The sequence below is a fragment of the Phyllobates terribilis genome, unplaced genomic scaffold (genome assembly GCF_046119375.1).
Source record: "Phyllobates terribilis strain yellow unplaced genomic scaffold, ASM4611937v1 Scaffold_335__1_contigs__length_2066515, whole genome shotgun sequence".
NCBI lineage: Eukaryota > Metazoa > Chordata > Amphibia > Anura > Dendrobatidae > Phyllobates > Phyllobates terribilis.
In genome coordinates, this window is record NW_027363095.1 from 704,275 (window position 1) to 723,365 (window position 19,091).

The window sequence follows — 19,091 nt, forward strand, 5'->3', positions numbered from 1 at the left end:
ACACGCGCGGCTCCGCTCCGTACACCTCGCACACACGCGGCTCCGCTCCGTACACCTTGTACACGCGCGGCTCCGCTCCGTACGCCTCGTACACGCGCGGCTCTGCTCCGTATGCCTCGTACACGCGCGGCTCCGCTCCGTACGCCTGGTACACGCGCGGCTCCGCACGCCTCGTACACGCGCTGCTCCGCTCCGTACGCCTCGTACACGCGCGGCTTCGCTCCGTACACCTCGTACACGCGCGGCTCCGCTCCGTACACCTCGTACACGCGCGGCTCTGCTCCGTACGCCTCGTACACGCGCGGCTCCGCTCCGTACGCCTGGTACACGCGCGGCTCCGCACGCCTCGTACACGCGCTGCTCCGCTCCGTACGCCTCGTACACGCGCGGCTTCGCTCCGTACACCTTGTACACGCGCGGCTCCGCTCCGTACGCCTCGTACACGCGCGGCTCCGCTCCGTACGCCTCGTACACGCGCGGCTCTGCTCCGTACGCCTCGTACACGCGCGGCTCCGCTCCGTACGCCTGGTACACGCGCGGCTCCGCACGCCTCGTACACGCGCTGCTCCGCTCCGTACGCCTCGTACACGCGCGGCTCCGCTCCGTACACCTCGTACACACACGGCTCCGCTCCGTACACCTCGTACACACACGGCTCTGCTCCGTACACCTCGTACACGTGCGGCTCTGCTCCGTACACCTCGTACACACGCGGCTCTGCTCCGTACACCTCGTACACGCGCGGCTCCGCTCCGTACACCTCGTACACGCGCGGCTCCGCTCCGTACACCTCGTACACGCGCGGCTCCGCTCCGTACACCTCGTACACGCGCGGCTCCGCTCCGTACACCTCGTACACACGCGGCTCCGCTCCGTACACCTCGTACACACACGGCTCTGCTCCGTACACCTCGTACACACGCGGCTCCGCTCCGTACACCTCGTACACACGCGGCTCTGCTACATCCACACTGTAAACCCCTCCTGACCCCACACATAAACTTCAGCTCATCCAGCACCATGACAACCAGCACAGCAGAGTCCTGCATCCACTGAGGCCCCTGATCATGTGACCCCTGACTCCTCCCCTCCTGTGACCTCATCACAGCTCCTGTGCGCACAGAGCAGCCATATATGTGGTGGCGGCTCTGCAGGTGGAGGTATGTGGAGACCCCATTACTGGGCGCAGGGGGCATTAACCCCTTCAGCACGGAGACTCTTTTGGGGTCTTGTGTTGCCTCTTTATAAGAATCATAAGGTTTCTATGGAGACAGGAAGGGAGGAAACGTATTGTTCTCATAGTACAGGACCCCTTTACTGGCCCCACAGTGTAATGCCCCCATTATGCCCCTTATGCAGGATGTATGATGCCCACACAGTGTAATGCCCCCATTATGCCCCTTATGCAGGATGTATGATGCCCCCACACAGTGTAATGCCCCCATTATGCCCCTTATGCAGGATGTATGATGCCCACACAGTGTAATGCCCCCATTATGCCCCTTATGCAGGATGTATGATGCCCCCACACAGTGTAATGCCCCCATTATGCCCCTTATGCAGGATGTATGATGCCCCCACACAGTGTAATGCCCCCATTATGCCCCTTATGCAGGATGTATGATGCCCTTACACAGTGTAATGCCCCCATTATGCCCCTTCTGCAGGATGTATGATGCCCCCCACACAGTGTAATGCCCCCATTATGCCCCTTATGCAGGATGTATGATGCCCCCACACAGTGTAATTCCCCTTATGCAGGATGTATGATGCCCCCCACAGTGTAATGCCCCCATTATGCCCCTTATGCAGTATGTATGATGCCCCCACAGTGTAATGCCCCCATTATGCCCCTTATGCAGGATGTATGATGCCCCCCACAGTGTAATGCCCCCATTATGCCCCTTATGCAGTATGTATGATGCCCCACACAGTGTAATGCCCCCATTATGCCCCTTATACAGGATGTATGATGCCCCCACACAGTGTAATGCCCCCATTATGCCCCTTATGCAGGATGTATGATGCCCCCACACAGTGTAATGCCCCCATTATGCCCCTTATGCAGGATGTATGATGCCCTTACACAGTGTAATGCCCCCATTATGCCCCTTCTGCAGGATGTATGATGCCCCCCACACAGTGTAATGCCCTCATTATACCCCTTATGTAGTATATATGATGCTCCCCACACAATGTAATGCCCCCATTATACCCCTTATGCAGGATGTCTGATGCCCCACACAGTGTAATGCCCCCATTATGTCCCTTATACAGGATGTATGATACCCCACACAGTGTAATGCCCCCATTATGCCCCTTATGCAGGATGTATGATGCCCCCACACAGTGTAATGCCCCCATTATGCCCCTTATGCAGGATGTATGATGCCCCCACACAGTGTAATGCCCCCATTATGCCCCTTATGGAGGATGTATGATGCCCCCACACAGTGTAATGCCCCCATTATGCCCCTTATGCAGTACGTATGATGCCCCCCACACAGTGTAATGCCCCCATTATGCCCCTTATGCAGGATGTATGATGCCCCACACAGTGTAATGTCCCCATTATGCCCCTTATGCAGGATGTATGATGCGCCCACACAGTATAATGCCCCCATTATGCCCCTTATGCAGGATGTATGATGCCCCCACACAGTGTAAGGCCCCCATTATGTCCCTTATGCAGTATGTATGATGCCCCCACACAGTATAATGTTCCCCCAGTATCGCCTGAGGTCCTGCACTTGGAATAATCCCTCTGGAATTGGTTTTCCTTTTACCTGCTCCCCTACATGTATACCCTCGAGCATGTATACATGCATATAGGGGATCAGGCCTTACTAGATATAGAGGCTTTGTACATTAATATTCCACATGAGGATGGTATCAGAGGAGTAAGACATTTCTTGAAATCGAGATCAGTAGAGTGTAGCAGACATAATGACTTCATGGAGGATCTTCTAAAATTCACTCTTACTCATAACTTCTTTCTTTTTGACAGGAAGTACTTCCACCAGCTCAGGGGTACTGCGATGGGGAGCCCCTGTGCCCCCTCGTATGCTAACCTTTTTCTATGCTGGTGGGAGGAATCCACAATATTCAGGGATGATCATAAGTGGTGGCATCCATATATTGGGGTATGGTACAAATATATTGACTACATTTTAATCATCTGGTCAGAGACGAGTGAACAATCTTTTGAATTTGTCAGGGAACTCAACATCAATAGAGTGGGCCTTAGATTTACATCCGAGTTTAATAATAACCAGTTGACTTTCCTGGATGTACTAATCTAGATAGAATGGGATGGGACCCTAGGAACACTCAACTACCATAAACCTACAAGCACTAATAAACTATTGAAGTGGAATAGCCACCACCCCATCCCCATAAAAAGAGGAATACCCAACGGTCAATTTTTATGGTTGAGAAGGTACTGCCATAATGTCACAGATTTTAATATACAGGCAATAGACCTGAACACCAGATTAAGGGATTATAGGGTACTCCTGGTACATTTTGGATTCCGCATCATCGTTTGCAGATAAATGGGAGAGACAGACACTCCTCCATACCTAATCAAGAGACCAAGAAAAAGATGGGATAACACAAGTAAGAAAAACTTATGACAATCAGAGTGACCTGGGATATACTTGTGGCCGACCCGGACCTGAGGGTGCTGTGTGATCTACTCCCACAATAACTTTCAGAAAGGGTTTGTCAATTAGGGACCGTTTAGTGCATAGTTTCTACAAAAAACCTGCACCCAAGGGGACTTGGCTAGATAGAAGAATCTGTGGTTTCTTTAGATGTGGAGAATGTTGTACATGTAATTGGATGAGACCATGTAAATCTTTCTCGAGTTCCTCCACGAATAAAAACTTTTTTCAGAGGGGTTATTCCAACTGTAAAACCTCAGGACTTGTATATATGGCCACATGCACCTGCCCCCTAGATTATGTAGGCAACATGTAAGCAAATAAGAAGAAAGGATAGCACTCACCGGTCCATAAAACGTACTCCTTTATTGTATCACTTTAAAAGCAACATGCGGGCTAGACAGCTGTACACTATTCCTGGACCAATTTTCTTCCCCGTACAAAGGTGTCGGTTCTTGTTTTCTTTTTTGTGTTTGGACAGATTATGCAGGCAAGACTAAGAGGGAGTCTAGGAGGAGGGTGGGGGGCATTTGGGCGAAATACGCCATGGTCAGGACACCCGATTAGCGAGACACATGAATAGTGTACATCGAGGTGAAACCAGAGACATCTCCTTTTGTATCATTGAGGTGGTTAAACCCAATGTGAGAGGAGGTGATCACAATAGATGTATCCTCCAAAAAGGAAAGTGAGTGGATTTCCATACTGGATTCACGAGCCCCTAAGGGACTGAATGAGCTAATTTCCTATGCTTGTTTTGTGTGAATACAGCCCCATTCTGGATTACATTTTTGGATTTTATACTCTACCCAATGCTACTCAGTTCCCAGTGATTGGGGTTCACATATTATTGCACTTCATCGAGATATCTGAGCTTCTATATCAGAATTATTTCTTATCAGTTACATCCTACATATACTATTTAGTAACTAACAAGTCTGGTGATCCTTGTGTATCTCTATGCAATAGGGGACAAATTTGATCATTTCGGAATATACTGTGGGCCACCATCCCATATTTTATGTAGTGATAAAGTAGATCTACATGCCTATTGCATGATGGGAGGATGTTCAATACTTGTTTTTAGTCTCCCATAATGCTGATCTCAGAGCTAGGATTTTTCTAAGTTGGTGGTATACAATCCAATATCATATGCGTGGACCGCATGCTTCCGGACATGCGCATTCGCAGATAGGAGACTGTGATGCACTCCGGCATGGAACGCACATGTCCGGGCACATTTGAGATTCTTCCGGCCTGTTGTTTTGTGCTGAATTGTGGGGAATACTTGAGAATTTATTTTTGTTCCATCTGTCTTTAGTTGATCCCACTGATACATCAGATAAGTCCTCAGAGAATTATAATTAGAGGAACCCATGGACACATTGGGATTTGTGAAGCTGACCTCCGCTCTCCTCTATTTCCTTTGAATTTATTGTGTGACCTGTATTTCAGAACAGTAGCTCTTGGTTTGTTTCATTTCCATGTGTAAATTGAATTTGACTCGTTGTCTTTGATATCTCTTTCAAACTTAGTTTTTTTGATGTCTGAGATAGCATCCTCCAGACTTTGTAAATTCTTTTGCATATTTTGTTTGAGTTTTGTATCCAAAAAGGCTTCTACACTCTGCGGAAAACTTTCCCTAGTTTTTTTTCAAGAAACAAATATCAAACGCAATGTGACTTGATTATCCTTTATAAATTTATCTTTATTAAGTTTTGAACAGGAAATACAAATACAAACACCAGGTACTAGTTGTGCAACAAGTAGTAGGTCAAACATGACCCCATAACAATAACCAGTATTTCCAAAACATTTGAAAACAAAATGAAAGAAGTTAACACAATCCAAAGTAGAGTCGCTGGTAGAACATTGGTTCAATGTGTTTTAGGATATACCAGCGTGGTGACTCAGACTTAAATATTAAGTCATTACATATTCATGTGGTTTAACAAATAAGGGCTATAAAAGAAAAAATGAGTAGTTAAAACCAAAAACACAAATACACACAAAGACAAAGGGAAGTGGGGGAAGGTATGTATGGGTAAAAGGGTTAGGGTAACTTCAGAGAGGCTCCTGAAGTATAGACTTAGCTTTCCCCTATGAGGTCAAGGTAATCAGCGGAAGATTTAAACTCCAGTAGAACCATGTTTTATAAAATTTATCATGGAAGTTACTGATCGTGGAGGTGAGCTCCTCCGTTAACATAATCTCATTTATTTTGGAGAACCATAGTGAGATTGTCGGGATAGTGTTACTTTTCCATAGAGAGGGAATACATGCTCTAGCAGACGTGATCAAGAGTCTCAGTATCAAATTTTTATATGTTTTTAAAGGGATGTTGCTGTGATGGAGAAGGACGAAAGCTGGGTCATGTCTTGCTCCATCCACGTCACGTTACAACACAAACTGTCCAGGAGTTTGCGGAACCTCATCAGTAGCATGCCCAGGCGTTGTAGGGAGGTCATACAGGCACGTGGAGGCCACACACAATACTGAGCCTCATTTTTGACTTGTTTTAAGGACATTACATCAAAGTTGGATCTGTTATGAACTGCTACAAACACTAAGGAAAAGAAAGGAAAACTGTCCCTACAATAGGACTAAGCTGATTCCCTACGATGCAGCGGGGGACCTGTTCCTTGTGAACAGGCCCGCCTAAGTCCTCGGCTAGTCTGAACGCAGACCTATAGATATAAGGGAGGTGTCCCTACAAGAACTAAGGACTGGGATATAGTTGGACACCTCCTAGCAGAAATTGTAGCAGAGCAAAGACAAACAACAAACAAAAGTACAAGTGGTCAAAGACCAAGCAAACTACAGAGTAAGGTACAAAGCACCTGGCTAGCTTAAGAGTAAATGTAACACTGAAGTCCAGCAAGGCCAGGAGGGCGGAGCTGGATTATATAGGCAAAAAGTCATGTGACCAGCAAAATAGAAAAAAGTAACAGGAGGGTTCTAACAGTACCCCCTCTTCTATGAGGATCCTCCAGGCCCAGGTCTATCAGGAAACCTCCTGTGAAACGCTCCGACAAGTCTAGGAGCAGAGACATCATCCGCCCTTACCCAGGAGTTATCCTCGGGACCGAAACCTTTCCAAGCGACGAGATACTGCAATCTCCCTCTATGCCATCTAGAATTAAGAATGCGAGAAATTTCATATTCACCGTCTGCCTCCACCGGAGGAACAGAAACAGTGGCGTCCCTATCAGAAACATCAGCTTTTTTCAGTAAGGAAACATGAAACACCGGATTAATCTTCCAGGAGGTAGGAACCTCCAACCTAACAGCAGATTGGTTAACTACCTGAAGCACCTTAAACGGACCTACAAACTTCGGGCCCAATTTCTTAGAAGGAATCCTCAACCGCAGATTCCTAGAGGACAACCAAACCATGTCACCAACAGTAAACAAAACCTCTTGACGTTTCCTGTCAAAGTACCTCTTGGATTTTTTGTTAGCCTCTTGAAGGTTACGACGTACATCAGTCCAAACTCTCTCCAAATCACCGGAAAAATTCTCCTCCTCCGGCACAGCCGATACCAATTTGGAGAATGACCCAAACGACGAATGTCTCCCAGTACAACAAAAAAAAGGAGAACACCCAGCAGAAGAGAATGTATGGTTGTTAAGAGCAAATTCAGCCAGTGGCAGAAACTCAGACCACCCCTCTTGATTGTCAGCCACAAAACAACGCAAAAGTTATGGGCCCCAATATATAGAAAGGATATAAATGAGCTTGAAAAGGTACAAAGGAGGGCAACAAAATTAATAAAGGGAATGGAGGGACTGCAATACCCAGAGAGGTTGGCAAAACTAGGACTATTCAGCCTGGAAAAGAGAAGGTTGAGGGGGGACATAATAAATGTGTACAAATATGTTAGGGGACAGTATAGAGATCTTGCCCGGGATTTTTTCAAAATGAGGGATATTACGGTAACAAGAGGGCATTCACTAAGACTGGAAGAGAAAAGGTTTCAGCACCATAGGAAGGGGTTCTTTACGGTAAGAGCTGTGAGAATATGGAATTCACTGAGTGAGGAGACGGTAATGTCGGATTAACTAAACCAGTTCAAGTGGGGACTGGATGCATTTCTAGATACCAGGCAGATTTCAGCATATACTTAAAAATAAAATAAAATAGTAGGTTGATACAGGGATTTATTCTGGCTGCTGGTTTCAGAGTCAGGAGGGAATTTTTCCTCAGGTGAAGATTGGCTAAATCATTTGGGGTTTTTGCCCTCCTCTGGATCAACTTTAGCAATTACAGAACTAACAGGTCGAACTTGATGGACGCAAGTCTTTATTCGGCTTTACTAACTATGTAACTATATGTAACTGTTCAACATCCTGGTTCTTTCTTTCTGTCTGTCCATTAGACTCAGGATGATAACCAGATGAAAATGACAAATGTACTCCCAACCTGTCACAAAAGGCATGCCAAAAACGAGCCACGAACTGAGGTCCCCTATCGGAAACAATGTCGGTAGGAACGCCATGGAGCCTGACAATTTCTTTCACAAAAGCCTTAGCGAGTGTCTTGGCGCAGGGCAGTTTGATGAAGGGAACCAAGTGACACATCTTGCTAAAACGGTCCACGACCACCCAGATAACAGTGAAACTGTTAGAACCTTGCTCTTAGGTTTTTTCCTTTGCTGGTCACATGACCTTGTTGGCCTATTTAATCCTGCTCCGCCCTTCTGGCTTTGCTGGACTTCATTGTATAACTACTTTCTAGCTAGCCTGTGCTCTGTATCTAACTCTGTTAGTTTGCTTGGTCTACGGACCTCTATGTTCTATATATTTTGTTTGTTCGTCTGTCTGCTACTATTTCTGTTAGGAGGTGTCCCATTTTCCTCCCAGTCCTTAGTACTTGTAGGGATTCCTTCCCCACATCTATAGGTCTCCGTACAGACTAGCTTAGGACTTTAGCAGGTCTGATCGCAGGATCAGGTTCCCTGTTACATCGTAGGGATTCAGCTGAGTTCTATCGTAGGGACAGATCTCCTCTCTTTCCTTAGCTCTGGTAGCAGAACATAACAGAAACCCTCAGAGGCAGGAAGGTCAGTAATAAAATCCATAGCAAGATGCGTCCAAGGTGCACTAGGAACCTCCAGAGGGCAAAGCAACCCCGCAGCAGGAGCATGTGAAGACTTAGATCTAGCACACACAGTACATTGACGCACCCACTTAATGACTTCCTTCTGCCACCCAGGCCACCAAAAACTGCGACCTACAAGTCTCTTAGTCTCCGAAATTCCTGGATGACCTGCCAACCGAGACTCGTGACACTCCACAAACAAATCTCTCCTAAAGTTCTTAGGCACAAACAACCTCCCATGGGGAGTGTTAGATGGGGCATCCTCCTGGGCTTTCAGAATCCCATCTTCCAAAACGGAGTCCAATGATGCTATCACAACACCTTCCTGTAAAATGCTCTCCTCCTCCTCGGTACCAACCATGGGAGAAAAACTGCGAGATAAAGCATCAGCTTTTACATTCTTGGTACCCGGGATGTAAGTAACAGAAAAATTAAACCGCAAAAAAAAAGTGCCTACCTAGCTTGACGGGCATTCAAGCGCTTGGCAGCATCAAGATAGATCAGATTCTTATGATCAGTAAAAACCTGAATGGGAAATTTAGCACCTTCCAAGAGATGACGCCAATGTTCAAATGCGAGTTTAATCGCCAGCAATTCCCGATTACCGACATCTTAATTAAGTTCGGTCTCAGAAAATTTTTTTGAAAAAAAAAAAAAAAGCAAAGGGATGTACTCCATCCTTGTTTTCCTGAGACAAAACAGCACCGACCCCCACCGAAGAAGCATCATCCTCGACCAAGAAAGGCTTGGTCTCATCAGGCTGCATAAGGATGGGGGCAGAACTGAACCTCTCCTTGAGATACACAAAAGCTTCAATGGCCTCAGTAGTCCACTGGACAGTATTCGCACCTTTCCTGGTGAGATCGGTCAGCGGCTTAACAATTATAGAAAAATTCTTAATGAATTTTCTGTAATAATTGGCAAAACCCAAAAATCTCTGTATTGGTTTTAAACCAATAGGCCTAGGCCATTCCTGCACCGCCTGAACCTTCACCGGGTCCATCTCAAAGCCCTCGCTGGAGATAATGTAGCCCAAAAAACTAATTCTCTGCACAGCGAACTCACATTTCTCCAGCTTAGCAAAAAGTGAATTGTCGCTTAACAACTGCAATACCTCACGTACGCTTAAGAGTAAATGTAACACTGTAGTCCAGCAAGGCCAGGAGGGCGGAGCTGGATTATATAGGCGAAAAGTCATGTGACCAGCAAAATTGAAAAAACTAACAGGAGGGTTCTAACAGGATCAGCCTGTAGTGTGTTTTTCCACTTTAATTTTGGGGGTGACTCAAAATCCAGGCCTCCATTGGTTAATAAATTTGATTTCCTTTGATAATTTTTGTGTGATTTTGTAGTCAGCACATTCAACTTTGTACAGAACAAAGTATTCAATGAGAATATTTCATTGATTCAGATCTAGGATGTGTTATTTGAGTGTTCCCTTTATTTTTTTGAGCAGTGCATTTAATAGAATGTATAGATAGTAAACTAAAATATGTGGGATGCACGTCAGAGTCGCAAAAAAAATGTATTAGAAGACATTTATCTGACGCAATCAATCCCACAACATTAAACGTTTGTGGTTTCAAGACACTTCACCATGACATATGATTCAAGCCGTGTTAGTTTCCTTGATACCGTGGTGATCAAGGATACACAGGGCCACCTAACAACTGACCTCTATTCTAAGCCCACCGATCGCAATGGCCTATTACACTTTTCTAGCAATCATCCAAGGTCGATGAAGAAATCTATACCTACATCACGATTTCAGAGGGTCAAACGGATTGTGTCCAGTGAAACTATCCACAATCAGAGGTTTCAAGAAATGTCGACCAAATTCACTGAACGAGGCTATCCACCTAGCTTCTTGCATCCCCAGGCGTCGAATTCCAGAACTGATCGTCCAAACACTAAGGACAGAATCCCTTTCGTTCACACGTTACACCCCTTCGCCTACATCTTACATAAAACCATTAGGAAACACAGGAACATCTTACAAACCGGCTATCCCACGATCCCTGCGTTCCAACAACCCTTCCTACCGTGTTTTAAGAGAGCAACCAATATTAGAGACTCCCTAGTACGTGCCGATTTGGGCGCAGTGCACCAAGGTCCTAAACAATGGTTTTTGCAGAATCCCAAAATGGGCACATTCCCATCTCTCCAATGTCGTCAATGCAACAATGTCCTCAGGGGTAGCATTGTTCATCACCCACAAACTGGCAAAATATGCAACATCAAAAGGTACTTTACATGTGACAGTTCATATGTGGTATATCTTATTAAATGTCCATTCGGCCGAATCTATGTGGGGGAGTGACGGCACAGCCCATAAGGGATAGGATTTCAAAGCACAAGTCCACAATTTGGTGCAAAAACCTAATGTTACCCATTCCCCAACAGTTTTTCATGGCAGGACATAGTATTTCTCAATTCAAGTACCAGGTATTGGAACAAGTTTTGACACCACGTCGGGGGAGCGACTGAGTGAGCCTTCTCAAACGTACAGAAGCCTACTGGATTCATGAATTACAGTCCTTAGAGCCGAAAGGCCTTAATAGGGACTATGACCTACTGGCTTTTTATATAAGTTTTTTTTATGTTTGGAGTTTGGTTCTCATTGAACAATTGGTATAGAGAAACTTGTCACCCAGGGATCTTATGTGACCCTATGTTGAAATGTATTTGACATTTGGAAATGTGGTCTTCAATTTGAATAGGTCAATAATATACATTATTGATCTCCATATCCTACTCCTATATTGTCTCCTTTATTACAGATTATTCCTCTCAGGCACACTCTTGTCCCCTCTCCTGGATCCTTCTCCACTCCAACAAAGGCTCTGGCTCATGCCCATTGGGTCTTATGCTCTATACTGGTGGAACGCACGTTCTCTCTCCCTGGAACTCAAACTTCCGGCTCACTGGAACGCATTTACACCAGCCTGCGGATCGCACAGCTTCCTGGGAGCAGCGCGTCACTTCAGGTGATGTCACACGTGCACTTCCGGAGTTCACACTACACAACACTGCGGGATTGGCGGTGATTGGTCAGCCGATACCATCCTGCCCCTGACAACTCTCACAGCACGAGGAACTAGCGGTGGACACTGCGTTCCTCTAACCCACTACATGCAGTACCACCTTATAACCAGGAACTAGGGGTCACAGGTATGCTACGTCCAGCTCTAATCGGTCTATCTCTGCCTCCACAGTCCCTCTCAGCTGATAACTCTGAGTCTGCCACACTCTGCTCTTTTCTGCAGACCCAAGTAACCAGTGTCACCATATCTCCACACTTTTGAATTCCTACCTTTGAATACCATCCAGCAGTCTAGTAGGTGTCACCTCTCTTCAATTTGTATATATATTTGCTCTATACTATGATGTTGTATCCGCATTAATGGGGTTTGACGAAATATTATACACTGTTTAAGAGGGGTTTGGGAGAAATTGTTAATATTTTCTCAATATTTCCCTGACAGTGTGTCTATGGGAAACGTATTCAGCTGCAGACTCCAAGGAAGAAACTGCTTGTTGTCTGTGTCCTAAAATATATAGGTTTTATTACTAGATGTAAAGAAGAAAACAAAATACTGTCAAATAATAAATCTCCTTATATGTTTCCTCTCATTATCTCCAATAGATGTATTATTACACAGGATTTTTATGATGTTCCATCAACTTATCTTTTTCTCCTTCCGGTCTCTACAATATCGGATCCTCTCAGTGAAGATCTTCTATATAAGAAAATTTTTCTGATTTACCCATCAAAGATGGAAATGGACAGAGACAAGATGGCAGAGAGGATATTACACCTCACCCTAGAGATCCTCTTCCGGCTTACTGGAGAGGTGAGAGATTCTGATGACGTCACATTACATCATTCTTATCTATGGGAATAACAGATGAACAGAACTGGAGAGGTGAGGACTCTGTAGTGAGATTTATTAATGTGTCTCTCCATAACCAGAGATTAATCACAGGACCTCCACCTCACCCCCTGATACATGAGGACATCAATGACCAGATCCTAGAACTCGCCTACAAGATGATTGAGCTGCTGACTGGAGAGGTGACACTGCTGGGAATGCTGGGAGATTATACAGTAACGCTATGAAGGGATCGGGGGGATGACTGTATCATTGTGTGTGTCAGGTTCCTATAAGGTGTCAGGATGTCGCTGTCTATTTCTCCATGGAGGAGTGGGAGTATTTAGAAGGACACAAAGATCTGTACAGGGACTTCATGATGGAGGTTCCCCAGCCCCTCACATCACCAGGTAATAGACAGGGCTAAATACACACGGCCTATAATTATCTGTATGTAAAGAATGAATTCAGTCCCTGTCTGTGTTTCCTCCAGATCTATCCAGTAAGATGACAACACTAGAGAGATGTCCCCGTCCTCTTCTTCCACAGGACTGTAAACAAGAAGATCCCAATGTCCCTCAGGATCATCAGGTAGATGGAGAGAAGGTGTCATGAGATCTCCCCTATGATGTGTAGACGGCTGTGAAGGTCTTGTCCTCAGTCTTGTTTTATCCGCCATTATTATGTTTTATATTTGTGTAATGAGAACGGTGGAGATGGCAGGATTAGAGCTGATCATAGATGTGACTTCTCCATCTGTCTTTGACTTTTATAATATTTATTTGTTTAAGGGTGAAGATCTGACCTGTATTAATACTACAGAGACATATGTGAGGGGTGATGAGCGGTGTAAAGAGGAGATTCCTACATATGACTACCCAGGTGAGTAGTGACCACTAAATGCAGAGAAGTTACAGATTCTTCTCAGTCACCGGGTGTGACTGCTTTATCGGTGGTGTAGTCCGGCCGAATCACAATTTTGTGGTCACCATTTTGCTGCTAGATCACAACATTCTCCTCCGTCCGAAAATGTTCAGAATACTTTGGGAAATTGTGAAAGCCCTTTTCTATAGAACTTACAACCTGGAGGATCCATCTCCCCCTGGGATTAGATGATGCTGACTGTTACCTGCCCATGTCTGTAAACTACAAAGCTAAATGACAGCGTGCGTAGAATGTGCAGATGATCAGACCCCATTTTTCAAATCTGACGTGTGTCACTTTATGTGGTGAAAACTTTGAAATTTTTCACAAAGGATAATAAGAAACAAATGGACCTTACAAATTATTTTCCAACTTCTTTTGAATTTGACAATACCCTATATACGGTTGTACACTACTGTCTGGGCACATGGCAGGTTAAGAAGGGAAGGAGCGCCATTTAGCTATTAGGAATGCAGATTTTGCTGGAATAGTTCCCAGACACAATGTATTGGGGGCGCTGTTCATGGTCACCTGGAAGCTCAAAAGATGGCTACCACGAAGAGGCTTGCCTTATCTACCCCGTTTACATATTTCACAAATTATTTTCCTCATCACCCTTTAACCCCTCTACATAGATCTGGACTTACACAGAGACCCCTAGGCTTGGGCCATGGTGTTACCTGCTGTTCTGTGGAGTGAGATGGGAAGAAGAATAGTCAGGTAGCCGGGTCAGAAGAGGGCAGAAAAAATACAAAATCAGAAGACACAAGAGTAGTCAGTAAATGGGCCGGGATCACAACAGGAAACAAATACACAAGCCGGGAGCTGAGCACAGAGGACTGAACCAGAGGAGAACAAGGCTGGATCTGGCAGCTTCCGGCAATATGCTTCCAGCTTTAGTAGGGTGTGATGCTCTCCAAATGGCTAAAGCAGGGAGCAGATTACTCCAGCTGGATAGCACAGACACCCACACTGCAAAACTGGATGGTACTACTGGTCCCAGCAACCCTAATCTTAGTGGCTGGACAGAGCCTGCAGCACCCAGAGCTTCTGGTTTTGACGTCTCTTCCATTACCAGCGCTGCCCGCAGAATGAATAAGGCGGCTCCTGGTGACAGAAGCAAACATCACACAAGTCGAAGCAGGAGAAGTAGACGTCCCATAGGAGATGGGACACATCTTTTGCAGAAGCCCTAATATGACAAAATGGCAGAAAACCAGAGCAGTAGAAATCCCCATAAAGTGACTCCATTTTGGAAATTATAACCCTCAGTGAATTAATCTATAGGAGAAGTGACTATTTTGACTCTCACAGTCACTCTCCAGAAATTAGTATACAGTGGATGTTGGAGAGTGAAATTACAAATATGCCATTTTATTACCCAACACATAGTGCCCAGATAGTGCTCCAGGAGACACACACCATAAATTAAGTGGGTTCTTCTCATTATAGTAATGCCAAATACATGGATGCTAAATGTGACTTAGGCACATAAACTACTGCAAATCTCAGTGAGGGGGAGATCTGACATTGGGAGAGTGGATATTGCTGGATTGGTTTATGGAAGCCATGTTGCTTTTCAAGAGCCTTTGAGCCACTAATAATGTGGAAACCTCTGGTTTTCCACTGAAAGATGATGGACCTGAGTGGGGACTTGTTTTTTGTCAAATAAGTAGAAGGTTTTATTGGTATTATTTTTGCCTACATATCATCATTTGGTGGCTTTTTATTCCATATTTGGGAGGCAGAATGAAAAATCAGTTGAACACCACGCTCTACTGGTTCATCCTATGAGGTTTTCTATTAGACAGTCATTGTCCTGGTGAATAAGTGATTTTTTTTTATATAACTTGCCTTTTTTACAGACAGTTTAAGTAGAAATGTTCAAAAATATAAAATTGAAGGATTTTTCATTAAAAATAATAATTGGTTTTATTCTTGGCAGATGACTGTACCAGGAGATCTGAGGGGCAGTTGACATCTTCAATTTTCAAATCAGATAATTTTCAGATCCCACAGGATACAATTGAAGTGAATGCCATTACTCCAGATTTACCATCATCCCTTCACAGCAAAGATCTGTCATCTGATCCTTTGAAACATGCCCTGTCTTCTGATTCATTACCGACTACTAAGGAAAATCAAAGTCACAAAACAAGCATTAAAAAACAAACTGCTTCTAAAGCAAAGAAGCCATTTTCACATCCAGAATATAGAAATAGTTTTCCTCTCAAAAAGTCTTTTCTTAAACCTCAAAAAATTCACACAGCGAAGAATAGATTTTCTTGTTCCAAGTGTGGGAGATGTTTTAATCAGAAATCAGATCTTGTTAGGCACCAGAGAACTCACACAGGGGAGAAGCCTTTTTCCTGTTCAGAATGTGGTAAATGTTTTACAGAGAAATCAAATCTTATCGCACATCAGAGAACTCACACAGGGGAGAAGCCATTTTTCTGTTCAGAATGTGGTAAATGTTTTACAGAGAAATCAAATCTTATCGCACATCAGAGAACTCACACAAGGGAGAAGCCATTTTCCTGTTCAGAATGTGGAAAATGTTTTAACCAGAAATCATATCTTAATATACATCAGAGAACTCACACAGGGGAGAAGCCTTTTCCATGTTCAGAATGTGGAAAATGTTTTAACCAGAAATCTAGTTTTCTTAAGCACCAGAGAAACCACACAGAGGAGAAGCCTTTTTCATGTTCAGATTGTGGGAAATGTTTTGTACAGAAATCATATCTTAATATACATCAGAGAACTCACACAGGGGAGAAGCCATTTTCCTGTTCAGAATGTGGGAAATATTTTACAGAGAAATCAACTCTTATCAACCATCAGAGAACTCACACAGGAGAGAAGCCATTTTCCTGTTCAGAATGTGAGAAATGTTTTTCAGAAAAATCAAATCTTATTGTACATCAGAGAACTCACACAGGGGAGAAGCCATTTTCATGTTCAGAATGTGGGAAATCTTTTGCAAAGAAATCAAATCTTACCAAACATCAGAGAATTCACACAGGGGAAAAGCCTTTTCCATGTTCAGAATGTGGAAAATGTTTTAACCATAAATGTAGTTTTCTTAAGCACCAGATAACCCACACAGAGGAGAAGCCTTTTTCATGTTCAGATTGTGGAAAATGTTTTGGACACAAATCATATCTTAATAAACATCAGAGAACTCACAAAGGGGAGAAGCCATTTTCCTGTACAGAATGTGGGAAATATTTTACAGAGAAATCAACTCTTATCAACCATCAGAGAACTCACACAGGAGAAAAGCCATTTTCCTGTTCAGAATGTGGGAAATGTTTTACAGAGAAATCCACTCTTACCAAACATCACAAAACTCACACAGGGGAGAAGCCTTTTTCATGTTTAGAATGTGGGAAATGTTTTACAGAGAAATCAAGTCTTATCAAACATCAGAGAACTCACACAGGGGAGAAGCCTTTTTCATGTTCAGAATGTGGGAAATGTTTTAACCAGAAATCAGATATTGATAAGCACCAGAGAACTCATACAGGGGAGAAGCCTTTTTCATGTTCAAAATGTGGGAAATGTTTTAACCAGAAAGCGCATCTTGATAGCCACCAGAGAACCCACACAGGGGAGAATGCCGCAACTACACCCAACTAGTCTCTGTAGAAACTAGAAAAAAAAAACTAGCTGCACAACTAAAAATGCCACCACACACCTAACTAACTAATAAGCCGTTAAGGAGTTTCTCATACCTCCTGAGGAACCAGAGAGGAGGCTGCAACACACTCTCAACAAGGGGAAAGGAAAGTATGAAGTAAAATATGAAAACTCTGAATGAGAAACAAAAACACATTCATATAGGGCAAAGAAGGCAAGCTAAGGAGAACCAAAAATAAAAGGAACAAGTATAATCTCCCAGAAACCTAACATTGTTAGAATGAAAAGGTACTGGGAGGGAAAGCAAACTGACCGGGAGGATAGTTTCACCTTTGTGGTGAAACTTACAAAATTTATCCTCACCAACTGTGTATGTAAAACCCGTCCATTTATAATGACCACGGACAAGATAAAGATTCCCAACTCACATCAGGACCACAAGATCCCAGGTACTTTCAGCTGCATCACAACTAATGTAATGTACTTAATTATATATAGCAAATGTCCAACTGGGGGTCTGTATGTAGGGGAGACCAGGCAAAAACTTAAAACAAGGATGAATTCTCATCGCCACCCAAAAAAAGAAAAAAAGAATAGATCTACTTGTGTCCACACATATTTACGGCCACAACTGCTTATCCCTTTCCGAAACTGATAGTTCTGCTTCACGTCACTTGTCTTATCTGTTGCATTATTCCTGTGCCCTGTTGTGTATAAATATGTGACTCTTCAGATTTTGTGTTATACTATGTCTGATGAAAGACCTGAGTAGTCTAGAAAGCTTACTGACTAATGGCTAACTGAAAAGATTACCACTGAGGACTTTCAAATTTTAAAGTTTATCTCCAAACAGCAATTTTAAGATCTCTCCATAGGTGTTCAATGGGATTTAGATCCGGATTCATTGCTAGTCAGAACTGTCCAGCACTTTGTTTCCATCCATTTTCTGGGTGCTTCTTGAAGTATGTTTGGGGTCATTGTCATGCTGGAAGACCCATGACCTAGCACACAAACCCAACTTTCTGACACTAGGCACTACATTGTGCCCCAAAATCCTTTGCTAATCTTCAGATTTCATGATTCCTTGCACACAGTCAAGGTACCTGACATGAGGCAGCAAAACAACCCCAAAACCTCTTTGAAGCTCCACCATATTTGACTGTATGTGTTGTAAATTTATTGATTATGTTGCACATTGGACAGAGGAACATCCGGATCTCAAAAGATGGACTTATAACCTTGAAATTATTGATATTTTTCAACAATTTTGGTTCTCAAGTCCTCAGACAGTTCTCTTCTCCTTTTTCTGTTTTCTCCATGCTTAGTGTGCCACACATATGCACACAATGCAAAGATTGAATCAACTTCTCCCTTTTTTGTCTGGTTTTAGTTGTGATTTTCTTATTGCCCACACCTGTTACTTGCCAAAATTGCGTTTGAACAAGCTTCACATGCTTGAAACAAAGTTGTTTAGCCACAATTTTGGCAAGGTGTCAACAATTTTGTCCGACCTATTTTGTGTGAAATTATGTTCAATTTGCCTTTTTTTTTCTATGTTTTCTTGTGCTGTTTCAATAACCGCAAAGGAAATAAACATGTATAATAAAACATGTAATTGCAATAATTTTCTGGGAGAATTACTTCATTTTCTGGAACAATTTCAAGGGAGCCAACACTTTTGACCATGACTTGTTTTTGTTGCCTTTTTAATTTGTTGCAGCATATCATCCTCTTCATGTTTAGCTATATTAGGAGGCTTGTAGCAAAGTCCAATTAGCAGCTTTCCATTATTGCCATTTCCATGTACATTACCCATACTGACTTTACATCAGGGATGTAAAGCTCAAAACATGCAGAGGGCCAAAGTGAAAAACTTGGACAAAGTTG

The 19,091-nt window shown here is 43.7% G+C and overlaps 2 protein-coding genes across 2 annotated transcripts in view; both read left to right on the forward strand.

The window, feature by feature from the left end:
* Positions 1-1,101: 1,101 nt before the first annotated feature.
* Positions 1,102-19,091, forward strand: part of LOC141221830 (gastrula zinc finger protein XlCGF66.1-like) — a 344,164-nt gene continuing 326,174 nt past the window's right edge. The window contains exons 1-6 of the mRNA XM_073666597.1: positions 1,102-1,160; positions 11,547-11,937; positions 12,033-12,103; positions 12,497-12,620; positions 12,740-12,841; positions 12,925-13,048. Coding sequence (XP_073522698.1) covers positions 12,543-12,620; positions 12,740-12,841; positions 12,925-13,048 — 304 coding nt within the window. The 5' untranslated portion in view covers positions 1,102-1,160; positions 11,547-11,937; positions 12,033-12,103; positions 12,497-12,542. The remainder of the gene's footprint in view (positions 1,161-11,546; positions 11,938-12,032; positions 12,104-12,496; positions 12,621-12,739; positions 12,842-12,924; positions 13,049-19,091) is intronic.
* LOC141221816 (uncharacterized) lies at positions 13,146-18,670 on the forward strand. The gene is made up of 3 exons (XM_073666576.1): positions 13,146-13,164; positions 13,437-13,520; positions 15,508-18,670. Exons 1-3 carry the CDS (start codon positions 13,146-13,148, stop codon positions 17,202-17,204), a joined length of 1,800 nt encoding a protein of 599 aa, XP_073522677.1. The 3' UTR covers positions 17,205-18,670.